This window comes from Taudactylus pleione, unplaced genomic scaffold, assembly GCF_031769625.1.
Source record: "Taudactylus pleione unplaced genomic scaffold, aTauple2 ptg000205l, whole genome shotgun sequence".
In the NCBI taxonomy this organism is placed as follows: domain Eukaryota; kingdom Metazoa; phylum Chordata; class Amphibia; order Anura; family Myobatrachidae; genus Taudactylus; species Taudactylus pleione.
The window spans coordinates 3842838-3856606 of record NW_028284607.1 but is presented as its reverse complement, the minus strand read 5'-3'; the positions used below and the strand labels follow the sequence as shown (position 1 = coordinate 3856606).

Here is a 13769-nt window from a genome sequence, read left to right as displayed (position 1 = left end):
CCTAAGTCTCCCCCTTTCGTTCCTAAACCTCCCCCCTTAGTGCCTACCCCTAACCCCCCCAGTGGTGCCTAACCCTAACCCCCCTAGGGTTGCTTAACCCTAACCTCCTAAACCTAACACTCCCCCCCCGCGGCTAACAGCTAAGACGCCCCCGGCTTACCTCGATCGGGATGGCGTCTTTCTGTATTCTGGAGTCGGGATTAAGATAGGCGTCGGTATTTTGATGCCTATCTTAAGTCATGTGTCGGGCTTCCACCGTCGGTATTTAGACCGGCGGCATCCCATCCGCCGGTCTGCTAACTACATCCTGTTCAGTAAGGGTGGGTTGAAAGAATTGCGGTCCATACTGAATTGTGCATAAGCATATGAACCCCTGTTGTCAACCAGATCTTTTGCACCAGGGATATACCAAGTGTCCAGATAAGGCCAGTCCAGCTGCAGAGATGCCTACACAGTGCCAGTGCTAGGGACAGCCCAGCGGAACGTCCACACGAGGGAGCCACCCCAGAGGGGATGCAGTGCGGCTGCCACCTGAACTAATCAAGACCGGGGGACAGCACCAGCCATACCGCCAGTATTAACTTTGTCCCCGGACAGCAATGGGGTTGTCCGAGCGGCTAAGGAGGATCCCCGGCCATGACCAATGGCTTTGTGGTGGCCGCTTGCCACCCTGACTGCACAGTGCTCTCAGCTCTGCAGCCTGTGACAGTCACTGAGGCAGCAGTGCATGCATCAGCCACTGCTGGGTGCCAGTGTCATCCATGGTTGAGTGCGAGTGGGAGTGAACTGATTGGTCAGCTCAGTCTTCTGTGGGGTGGCTGGGGCAATTAATGTGGGTTTTATTTTTGTCCTGTGGGGGCCAATGTGTTTTTTTTTCCTGTGGGTGTCAATCTCATTGTTTTTTTTCCTGTGGGTGAAAACATGTTTGTACCAGTGGGTACCGTGTTTTTTTTTTTTTTTTTTATGTGGAGGCCTATGTGTGTGTGTGTTTTTTTCCCATGGTAGACAATGTGTGTGTTTTTACTCCCATGGGCGACAATGTGTGTTTTTTTCCCCATGGGTGACAAAGGGGAAAATTCAATGAACCACGGTGTTTACCCCGTGCTTTATTTCCCAGAGATAGACTTGTACTTGCAGTTATAGGCTATGAAGAAAAGTCCACAAGTGAAAGGCACCACTGGGGAAACCCACTGATTCCATAGTTTTCACGGAATCAGTGGGTTTCTGTGTGTTAACCCCTGATTTACTGCACGGGGAAAACTATTTAATTGAATGCCCCCCAATATGTGTGTATTTCCCATGTGATCCAATGTGTGTGGTTTTTTTTTATCCAGTGGAGGCCAATGTGTGTGTATTTTTTCTCCTGTTGGACAATGTGTGTGTTTTTTAATAATAATATTAAAAATAATAATGGAAGTATTAATTATGGCTATAGTTGGATTGCAGGGGGCGATCACTCAAACATGTCTCGCATGGCGTGTTAGTAGACCTGGGGTCTGCCCTTTGCCTACGAGTCTGCTTATGGGCGAATATATGCAATTAGGGCTGTGCAGACAATAAGGGAGAAATTATGGCCAACTCTGCATCAGCTCTATAGAGTTTCTCAAATGCCGTCAGTTTGGAATCTTGTATGCCTATATGTTGTTTATACAATATTTCTGATTACATAATCCTGTTTATATGAGAATGCAACTCCATTCTAATTGGCTTTCTTGGAATAGAAATTAAAATAGTTACATTGAAATGGTCAGACACCATCATCATAATCTTGTGCAGGTCATAGTCACTGTAAAGCTTTAATATTGGGTGATGTTTTACATAAATGTAGGGCTGTTGAGACTCGGTTACTGGTGGAACATGGCCACTGGAGAGGGTGCGGCTGCGCACCTTCCAGGTGTAAATTCTTATGGTGCATGACATTCACATCAGAGGGCATATACATAGCATTTTGGTGGTGGTGTCGCTGGTTCCACCATCCCTGCACCCTTAAAGAGACAGGAGGCAGTTAAGTAGAAAGGGACATTTTTTTTTGTAAAGATTAGATTAGTATGTTCCCATATTGCTGTGACCAGTAATTTACCAGAACAGACAGATACTGGAGAGCTATGACAGTACTTGGCTCCTAATGGAGCCATGTGCTTTAGACATGGACATGAAAAGGACCTTACTTATTGATTGATTAGCATTTAGTTATATATTTATTTATCTATTCTGCAATACTGTACAATTGAATCAAACATAGGTGTCAATTTAACAAGTGGGAAAAAGATTACATTTTCACTGCTTGGATATTTTCAACCGAAAAGTTAATGCCATCTGTACTAGGGGTGAGCGGGTTCGGATTTCTGAAATCCGAGCCCCCCCGATCCGAGGCAGATCCGAGTCAGGCTCGACTTTTCCCGCCTGACTCGGATCTGAAATCGAGGCAAAACGTCATCATCCTGCCTTCCGAGTCTCGCGGGTTTTGGAACCTATATAAGGTACCCGCGTCGGCGCCATTTTCTCACTCGGCTGTGGACAGTGAAGAGGGAGGGTGGGAGTTAGGGCTGGCTGGGCTGTGTAGTGTAGTGTAGTGCAGAGTAGTGTTGTGCTGTGCTGCGCTGTGCTGCTGTTGTCCACTACTTCAAAGTCCATAGGGGCTGGCTGTGTTGTGCTGTGCTGCTGTTGTTAATAGGGGCTGTGTCCACTACTTCAAAGTCCATAGGGGCTGGCTGGACTGTGTTGTGCAGTCAGTTCTCCATAGGGGCTGTGTCCACTCCAAAGTCCTGTGCAGTGTCCCAGTCCTAAAGGGGTGCTGTAGTATTGTCCAGGGGGTGCTCTGTCCATCAGGGGTGCTCCCCCCAAGTGCTAAAAAAATAATATTTTTTGTGTGTTTGTGAATTGTGTGCGCAGTAGCCGCACGTGCATCAACAAAGTAGTGCCAAGCGTGCGCCTGTGTCATAAGTAAAGGGCCGGCTGGCTTGACCGTTAAAGGGTGCTGTAACCTCCAAAGTACACTCCAGTCCAAACCAAAAAAAAAAATATTTTCTGTGTTTGTGAATTGTGTGCGCAGTAGCCGCACGTGCATCAACAAAGTAGTGCCAAGCGTGCGCCTGTGTCATAAGTAAAGGGCCGGCTGGCTTGACCGTTAAAGGGTGCTGTAACCCCCAAAGTACACTCCAGTCCAAACCAAAAAAAAAATTATTTTCTGTGTTTGTGAATTGAGTGCGCAGTAGCCGCACGTGCATCAACAAAGTAGTGCCAAGCGTGCGCCTGTGTCATAAGTAAAGGGTCGGCTGGCTTGACCATTAAAGGGTGCTGTAACCCCCAAAGTACACTCCAGTCCTAACCAAAAAAAAAAAAATTTTCTGTGTTTGTGAATTGTGTGCGCAGTAGCCGCACGTGCATCAACAAAGTAGTGCCAAGCGTGCGCCTGTGTCATAAGTAAAGGGCCGGCTGGCTTGACCGTTAAAGGGTGCTGTAACCCCCAAAGTACACTCCAGTCCAAACCAAAAAAAAAATATTTTCTGTGTTTGTGAATTGTGTGCGCAGTAGCCGCACGTGCATCAACAAAGTAGTGCCAAGCGTGCGCCTGTGTCATAAGTAAAGGGCCGGCTGGCTTGACCGTTAAAGGGTGCTGTAACCCCCAAAGTACACTCCAGTCCAAACCAAAAAAAATTATTTTCTGTGTTTGTGAATTGTGTGCGCAGTAGCCGCACGTGCGCCTGTGTCATAAGTAAAGGGCCGGCTGGCTTGACCGTTAAAGGGTGCTGTAACCCCCAAAGTACACTCCAGTCCAAACCAAAAAAATATATATTTTCTGTGTTTGTGAATTGTGTGCGCAGTAGCCGCACGTGCATCAACAAAGTAGTGCCAAGCGTGCGCCTGTGTCATAAGTAAAGGGCCGGCTGGCTTGACCGTTAAAGGGTGCTGTAACCCCCAAAGTACACTCCAGTTCAAACCAAAAAAATAATATTTTTTGTGTGTTTGTGAATTGTGTGCGTAGTAGCCGCACGTGCATCAACAAAGTAGTGCCAAGCGTGCGCCTGTGTCATAAGTAAAGGGCCAGCTGGCTTGACCGTTAAAGGGTGCTGTAACCCCCAAAGTACACTCCAGTCCAAACCAAATAAAAAATAATTTTCTGTGTTTGTGAATTGTGTGCGCAGTAGCCGCACGTGCATCAACAAAGGAGCAGCGCCAAGCGTGCGCCTGTGTCCCATAAGTAAAGAGCCGGCTGGCTCATTTCTTAAAGGCTGGTGTAACCCACAAAGTGCACTACTCTCCAGCAAAAATAAAGAAATATTTTCTGTGTTTAGCCGCACGTATATATCAAATCGATATAACATAAATGGAGGACCAAACTTTCTCCGATAAAAATAAAATAGAGAAAGATCAAGAACCACTTCCTCCTAGTGCTGAAGCTGCTGCCACTAGTCATGACATAGACGATAACATGCCATCAACGTCGTCTGCCAAGGCCGATGCCCAATGTCATAATAGAGGGCACATACAATCCCAAATGACAAAGTTCAGGAAAATGACCTTGAAAAAAACATTTCAATCTGCTGAAGAGAAACGTAAACTTGCCAATATGCCATTTACGACACGGAGTGGCAAGGAACGGCTAAGGTCGATCCCTAGTATGTTCATGACTAGTGGCTCAGCTTCACATGACGATGGAAGCCCTCCTCCCACTAAAAAAATCAAAAGAGTTAAGCTGGCAAAAGCACAGCGAAGAACTGTGCTTTCTAAGAAGATATCACAAATCCCCAAGGAGAGTCCAAGTGTGGTGGTGGTTGCGATGCCTGACCTTCCCAGCACTGGACGGGAAGAGGTGGCTCTTTCCACCATTTGCACGCCCCCTGCAAGTGCTGAAAGGAGCACCCACAGTCCACTTGCTGATATGCAAATTGAAGATGTCACTGTTGAAGTACAACAGGATGAGGATACTGGTGTAGCTGGCACTGAGGAGGAAGTTGGCGAGGAGGATTCTGATGGTGATGTGGTTTGTTTAAATCAGGCTCCGGGGGAGACAGTTGTTGTCCGTGGGATGAAAAAGCCCATTACGGTCATGCCTGGGCAGAAGACCAAACATTCCACCTCTTTGGTCTGGCAATATTTCTATCCAAATCCGGACAACAACTGTCTTGCCATATGTACCTTATGTAAAGGTGGAATAAGTAGGGGTAGGGACGTTAACCAACTAGGAACATCCTCCCTTATACGGCACCTGCAGCGCGTTCATAATAAGTTACTGTCAAGCTCAGAAACTTTGGATAAGACCGTAAGCAGTCAAGGGACACCTAAATCCCGTTGTCCTGTTGTATCCAAGCGCCTGCAAACCACACCGTCAACTCCCTCCTCTTCAATTTCCTCCTTAGTCAGGATCGGAAGTAGTCCTGCAGGCCATGTCACTGGCATGACTGACTCTCCTATCCCGGATTCCTCCGGAGGATCCTGCATTGCTACGCCTCCTGCTGCCGCTGCTGCTGTTGCTGCTGCTGGGAGTCGTTCATCATCCCAGAGAGGAAGTAGGAACACCACTACTTTTACTAAACAATTGACCCTCCAACAGTCCTTAGCGAGGAGGATGAAGTACGACAGCAGTCATCTGAAGCAAAACGTATAACTGAGGCCTTGACTGCTATGTTGGTGTTAGACGTGCGTCCGGTATCCGCCATTAGTGCAGTGGGATTTAGACAATTGATGGAGGTAGTGTGTCCCCGGTTCCAAATCCCATCTAGATTCCACTTCACTAGGCAGGCGATACCGAGACAGTACAGAAACGTCAGAAAAAGTGTCCTCAGTGTCCTGAAAAATGCCGTTGTACCCAATGTCCACTTAACCACGGACATGTGGACAAGTGGAACAGGGCAGACTAAGGACTATATGACTGTGACAGCTCACTGGGTAGATGTATAACCTTACGCAGCAACAGCAGCAGCGTCACCAGTCGCAGCATCTCAGAAACGCCAGCTCGTTCCAAGGCAGGCTACGCTGTGTATCACCGGTTTCAGTAAGAGGCACACCGCCGACAACCTCTTAGAGAAACTGAGGGAAATCATCGCCCAGTGGCTTACCCCACTTAGACTCTCCTGGGGATTTGTGATATCTGACAACGCCACCAATATTGTGCGGGCATTACATCTGGGCAAATTCCAGCACGTCCCATGTTTTGCTCACACAATAAACTTGGTGGTGCAGAATTTTCTGAAAAGCGACAGGGGCGTGCAGGAGACGCTTTGGATGGCCCGAAAAATTTCAGGCCACTTTCGCCATTCAGCGACTGCGTGCCAAAGACTGGAGCGCCAGCAAACACTCTTGAACCTGCAGCGCCATCACCTGAAGCAAGAGGTTGTGACGCGGTGGAACTCAACCCTCTATATGCTTCAGAGGATGGAGGAGCAGCAAAAGACCATTCAAGCCTATACATCCACCTATGACATAGGCAAAGGAGGGGGTATGCACCTGACTCAAGCGCAGTGGAGAATGATTTCCGTGTTGTGCAAGGTTCTCCAGCCCTTTGAACTTGCCACACGTGAAGTCAGTTCAGACACTGCCAGCTTGAGTCAGGTCATTCCCCTCATCAGGCTTTTGCAGAAGCAGCTGGAGAAAGTGAAGGAGGAGCTAAGACGGAGCGATTCCGCTCGGCATGTGGGACCTGTGGATGAAGCCCTTCATTCGCTTTGCCAGGATTCCAGGGTGGTCAATCTGTTGAAATCAGACCACTACATTTTGGCCACCGTGCTCGATCCTAGGTTTAAAGCCTATGTGGTGTCTCTCTTTCCGGCCGACACAAGCCTGCAGAGGTGCAAAGACCTGCTGGTGAACACACTGTCTGCTGAAGCGGAACGTGACACGTCAACAGCTCCTTCTTCATTTTCTCCCGCAACTGGGGCTGCCAGGAAAAAACTTAGGTATCCTAAGCAACCCGCTGGCGGTGATGCAGGGCAGGCAGGACCAAGTTTGGACATCTGGTCCGGACTGAAGGACCTGGCAACAATTTCTGACATGTCTACTGTCACTGCATATGATACTGTCACCATTGACAGAATGGTGGAGGATTACATCGGTGACAGCATCCAAGTAGGCATGTCAGACAGTCCATACCTGTACTGGCAGGAAAAAGAGGCAATTTGGAGGCCCCTGTACAAACTGGCTCTATTTTACCTGAGTTGCCCCCCCTCCAGTATGTACTCCGAAAGAGTGTTTAGTGCAGCCGGGAACCTTGTCAGCGAAAGGCGTAGGAGGTTGCTTCCACAGAATGTGGAGAAGATGATGTTCATCAAAATGAATTATCAGCTCTTCCAGGGAGACCACCCTCCAGAACGTACAGAGGGACCTGTGGTGGTGGATTCAAGTGGGGACGAGTTAATACTTTGTGAGGATGAGGATGTACACACTGAAGAGGGTGAGGAATCAGTGGATGAGGAGGATGAGGATGACATCTTGCCTCCGTAGAGCCAGTTTGTGCAGGGACACATTAATTGCCAGCTTGTTTTGTGGGGGCCCAAACGAACCAATCATTTCAGCCACAGTTGTGTGGCAGACCCTGGCGCTGAAATGATTGGTTTGTTAAAGTGTGCATGTCCTGTTTATACAACATAAGGGTGGGTGGGAGGGCCCAAGGACAATTCCATCTTGCACCTCTTTTTTTTCTTTGCATTATGTACAGTTTGGGGCCTAGTTTTTCAAACTGCCATCCTGTCTGCCACTGCAGTATCACGCCTAGATGGGTCACGTGTTTGTGCCGCCCACTCGTGTCGCTTAGCATAGTCATCCAGCTACCTCGGTGCAACCTTTTGGACATAAAAACACTATTGTGAGGTGTGAGGTGTTCAGAATAGACTGGAAATGAGTGGAAATTAAGGTTATTGAGGTTAATAATAGCATAGGAGCAGAAAAACCTACAAATTCTGTGATTTTAGCTGTTTTTATGCTTTTTTTCAAAAAAATACAGATCCAAAACACAAAACCCAGAACCCAAAACACGGAAGGGTGGTTTTGGCAAAACCAATCCAGATCCAAAACACGAAGAAAGATCCAGATCCAAAACCAAAACACAAAACACGAAAAGTGGCCGGTGCACACCCCTAATCTGTACATAACCAGGATCCTACAAGGGTTTACACAACACCATTAAAGAGAACCAGTGAACACTTCTCTGAATCACCAACACACATAAGCTAACTTTTCTCTGCCCACTAATTGTACCACAGTGGCAACCACCACCTAGAAAGAGTTCTTGCCGCAGCGGTAATTTAGCTAGCTGCGAAAGCTTACACTGTCCCAGGGAGAAACGTTTCTAAAATAGTGGAGAGAGTATATATTTTTTAATCTGCGAGAAGTGGTGACTATAATACAGTTTTTTGCATCACTGATACCCATGCTATTCCAGGCCTGCTCCGTTGTGCATGCCATTGATCACCAGGGGGCTTGATGAGTTTACTATGTAGGGATGGCCATCAAAAGGTTTACCATCGATAGTATCTATCGATGGTATCATCGGTGCATAATACTGTATCAGTGGCATGAAACCATTGATGGAGAACCATCGATGGGCATGCCTGCTATGGGACACTGCAGTCCAATCAGGGAAGGGATGTGGCGGCTGAGAAGGGCTAAGTGACAGGCCAATCAGGGAAGGAGGAGGGGCAGAACAGTGCACCATGGGCAGGGCTATATACCGTGCCCCCTAAGCCCAGAAAAAAAGAAGTTACTTTGCCTATGCCATTGATGGTGGAGAACCATCGGACCTCTCACATTTATGGCCGTCCTTTCTTATTCTATGTGACCAATGATACAAGTAAATAATTCTGCATTATAACCTCTGATTTCCTTTCCTCTCTGACTAGAACAGCAAATATGGTTTTGTTTACAAGTGGGTACAGGCAAAGTTGTGAAACAGTGCACTACTCTTGGCCTTTATGAAATAACTTCTTAATTAAGTAGAACTTAGAAGACTTAAATATTTCTCTGCTAAAAGTAAACTTTATAATCAATACATATGTATAAGTTATTGTGAAACCACTTTAAAGAGTGACAAATTATAACAAGTGATGAGATGTTTGACATTGTATTTATAGATGTTATGCTGCCAAGTGCTAGCAATTGGAATCTTTGAGACATACAACAAAAAAAGCTAAATCATTATTATATGACAGAGCTGCATAAATGTTTCTCACAAATCATTCATTTTTGGTTTAATACATTTTTACTTATTAATGGAACAATTACATTCTGCTTTTACTAGTTCAATTCTTATAAGCCCTATTAGACTCATTGCTGTGTTCTTAGATATGGTTATACTAGACACACTATTGGGTATATGTAATAGAATGCAATATGCAATTTCCACGTAATCACGGCTATTAAGTCTAGATTTAGAGCAGTAATAATTTAGAAGGCAAAACCAGGTTGATTTTTCTTTTTAAATCTTTCAATCTGATTGAAAAACAGGACAAAATGCAAATATAATGAGCCCATAGCTAATACAATCAAGGGCTAAATGTAATAGGTTGTGATCTTCTAATGCTGCGGGGATTTATGCCGGTCACCCCGTATTTTTAATTTGACAATCATTTTAATGGTGAAACCAGCTTAGTTTAGCCTTTAAAATGATTGGCACTTTACAAATGCGGAAAGACTCGTATAAATCCCCGCAGCGTCAGAAGATCGCAACCTATTACATTTATCCCTAGTACTGTGTCTGTGTGCTGGAGGAGGAATACTTTTGTCCCTCTGAAGACCATAGTTGCTTTAAATATAAATTGTTAAGCCTCCTTGATTTTTTAAATATATAATATGTCAATTAAAAAAGTAAATGTCATTAAATATTGATGCAGACATCCACAAAGACTTGATAGGTGCACTCACCAGTTCCAAGAGAAGCCCAGCCATGTCATAGATTAATTCAAGACAGATGGTCCTGTAACATGGGTAAACTTAGGTGTACTAAGAAATTGACCATAGGACTCAGCAGAGCAGAGCAAAGGGTTATCTTTGTTTTGTGGTGTTTGATTTGGAATGATGACTGGACTCACAACCAACCATGAGGCAATGTTATATTGAACAACAACCTGAGAAATCATTAGCAAAAGGACATGAACTTGGACATAACATAGAGTATAAAACCATTACTCATACAGTACATAAGGTGCGAAATTGGAGAACATATCATCTTCACCTAAATATACACATACAGCATCCTTAGAGGCATATTTATCATTGACAGCAGTGGGCCACAGAAAAGTATAATTTCTTATCACTATATATCACAGCAATAAGAAACATTGAGGTTTACAGCAAAGTGATAGACATCAGCCAGTAATATTTTTCAGGGGGAACGCACAGGAGCGTCATTCAGGAAGCTCTTTTTTAACAATTACATTAATTGAACCGGGTCCATAAAACTTACTCTGGACACTCCAGCAGTCAGAAAATCTCACCGGAGTCCTGAGGTGACCTGCTCCTGGACCCGGAGGTTTTGTCCTGCTGTGACTGTGCAGCAACTTGAATCCACAGATCCCTTCACAGTCTGCGGCTCTGGACAAGGCTAGAAAAGATCTGCTGCAGCTGAGCAAGGACTGTAGACCTGCTGTGTAGCGAGCCTTCTGTGAGAGGACTACAGTGAGGAGTAAGTTTATTCTGAGGTTTTATTAGAATTTTTAAAACAAAAAAAAATATCATTAAAGAGGAAATGTTCACATAATTAAGAGGAACTTATACTGCTCAGACAGGCGTTATGGATTCCAGTACTTGGAGCGGCTGCATAAGGATATTTTAAAGTGATAATAAACCAAAAATTATTCATGAATAAAGCAAGCTCTCTATGGGCGGAATTCAATTGTTTCCAGCCCCCATCGCGCCCGACGGAGCTATTCAATTGTTGCTCCTGTCGGGCGCGATCACCTGCCAGCGCTCCATTTCAGCTTTCAGCCCTAGAGGGGTACGAGCTGAAATCGGCGAAAAGTGACCTGTTTGGGCACCCAAACGGCACTTTCGCGATCGCGCCCAGCACTTTGGTCTGGGTTAGCTGATTTACGCGGCTAAACCCTACCACTTTGGGCGCGATCAGCGCGAAAAGCTGTAACAATTGAATAGTGGCCCGCGATCTCCCGTCACTTTAGACGGGAGATTTGGGCAAACAAAACAATTGAATTCCACCCTATGAATTTGAAACTGGATGTTATTGTTATGTAATGCTGCCTGTATACATGGGTCCTATCAGTTTATGAGGTGAAGCAATCGGGAAGCCGACTGCCTAAATACTGGCAGCCGGCTTCCCGACTGTCATATCCCGGCAAGGGTGAAATGCCGGGTGTCTAGATGTAGACGCCCGCATTTCCCTGACGCCGGGAGACCGGCGCCCGGCATCTCGATCGTAGTGGGGGGGAGGGTTAGGTTTAGGGCTCCCGGGGGGGACTTAAGGCTACGCACCCCCCCGGGAGGGTTAGGGTTAGGCTAGGGGGAGGGAGGGTTAGGGTTAGGCACCCCCGGGGGGAACTCAGGGTTAGGCACCCCCCCGGGGGACTTAGGTTTAGGCAGCGGGGAAGGGGGTGGTTAGGGTTAGGCACTTAGAGGGGGGATTAGGGTTAGGCACTTGGGGAAGTTAGGGTTAGGCACCCCTAAGGAGGGTTAGGGTTAGGGGGTTAGGTTAGTAGATACTCACCTATCCACGATCGGGATTTCCAGCGCTGTCGGGCTTCCGCTGCTCGGAACTCTTGCGGCCGGCGGTATTTCATACCCATTCCGTTTATGAGATCATTTGATCACTGAATGGTGCTGTTCCATGGAAATCAATTGTGTTTCATTTTTATTGTTAGAGTAAGTAAGAATATTTCTTTACATTTTAAAAAGATAAGTATAGTTAATAGGACCACTCCCCACCTCAGACGCTCTCCCTCCTGGGTAATTTCACAATAAAAAGATGGCACAGATTGTATCCTATAGAAAACTGAACTAGGGCTATATAAAATCTAGAAATTCTGTGACTAGACTATCATATGTGAGTCTTCATATATCCATAACCTGCTGGTAAAGTATATTTTCCCTTCAGATTTTGTACCTGGAAGTGACGTGAGGGCGAAAGTGCAGTTTTCTGCCGATACAATCCTCCGAAAAAAGATAGTTGTCCCCTCGTGGGCTCACTACGCTTGCCATGCTTCGCTCGCCACAAGATTATTTCCCCCCCCCCCTATGCCCACGTGGATGGTAGGGAATGATGTGGGACAGTAACTGATGACATCAGGGTACATCTACGGAAAGGGATCTAGCTGTAACCATAACCTGCCACATCAGGGACTGGCATACTTAAAATATATAAAATTCTGTGTTTGACATTTTATAAAAATTGTTAAAAAATAGTGAGACAATCCCCCAGGTTCAACTGAAAGCCTATATTGCTATAAAAATAGTACTAGCTCCCCCCCCCCCCACCCAGAGAAAATCTGCTACCATAAGTGAGCCAGTTGCAGCCCATGTGCACTGGCTACACTATCAGTGACTTCCCAGGGGAAGCACTATCTGCTAATCACACACAGCACTGACAGTCCTAGGGGAGGGATGTCTTTCCCCCCAGGAACAGCCAGTCTGGAGCGTGCTCTCCTGTCTTGCTGTGAGCCTTACCCAATTTCTAGGGGCTGCAACTGATGAGGTCCCTAGAAGCTGGGCTTTTGTGCATGCCCCGGCTGCAGGTGTTTGTGCGCATTGCGCTGAAAGGGGTTGAAAGAGCGGGTACTAATTACCCCAGGGCTCAACAAATCCCGGGGGTCAGGTCACCATGGATACCAGATTTTGCTGCTTGGCTACCAGATTTTGCAGTGAGGGAGCAAGGAGACCATGCAAAGCGCTGGGCAACCAGAAGTACTCCTGGTGGCCATGTTGTTAAAGTCATGTTTCTGCAGAGCTCCTGTGTTCTGTCGTGTCTTGCTACAACTGACAAATCTACAGTTATCATGTAAGAATTGTCATTAGACAAAACATGGAATAGAATGGTTTTACTTTTTCCCATTTGTCCCTGGAGTGGTTCATGCTTTTTTCCTAATGCTATATTTCTACATATTTCATGTTGTCTCATACTATTTTTTAATTGTTTAGTACTTGCCCACAATCATTCTTTCCTCTTTTCCTATCCCTCCCTTATGTCACTACCCTCTTGTTACCTCCAGTATCAATATCCTTATAGCTCCAAGGGGGTCAGAACCTTGCTCTTCTGGCTTTAGCCTCCTTTTTCACTTGTTATGATTAATGAGCTTAAAATGTTCTCCAACAACCCCAAAGGGCTGAACATCCCTGTAAAGTGGTCACAGATTCCACAGTCCCTTTACTCTGAGTAAATAGCCTTTGTACAAGAAACTAATTTTAAGGTGGGTTCTGTCCTATCTTTCCACAATAGAAATTACCAACATTTTTTTTCAGTATTAATCCCAATAGCATATCAAAAGGTACATATCTCTAAAAGCCTCCTTTTATCTTATATCTTGTGCCACCCCTTTGAGAAGGGAACAGATCTCCTGGTGAAGGGAAAAGGGTTTGATACAAATTCACTGTTGTAAATGTTCATGTTCCAAACCAGGGCACAATCAGAAGGGATCACAATCATTCATAGGTGTGTTAGGAAAGCAGGTGACTGTATATCTGTAGGCTCTGACTGTTGCCCATTGTGAGTAGTTTTTGTGAAGACTTCCTTGGCTTTTATTGTGAGTTCTGTATTTGCTGCACATTATATTTATGTCATCTGGGGACTGACCTGATATTGATTCTTAAATACCTGCCTTTCATGTACATAC

At 45.7% G+C, this 13769-nt stretch overlaps 1 protein-coding gene across 1 annotated transcript in view; it reads right to left on the bottom strand.

Moving 5' to 3' along the window:
• Positions 1-9879, bottom strand: part of LOC148517974 (solute carrier family 2, facilitated glucose transporter member 9-like) — a 99941-nt gene extending 90062 nt beyond the window's left edge. Inside the window, exon 1 of the mRNA XM_088477940.1 lies at positions 9856-9879. Coding sequence (XP_088334066.1) covers positions 9856-9879 — 24 coding nt within the window. The remainder of the gene's footprint in view (positions 1-9855) is intronic.
• Between the last annotated feature and the right edge of the window lie 3890 nt (positions 9880-13769).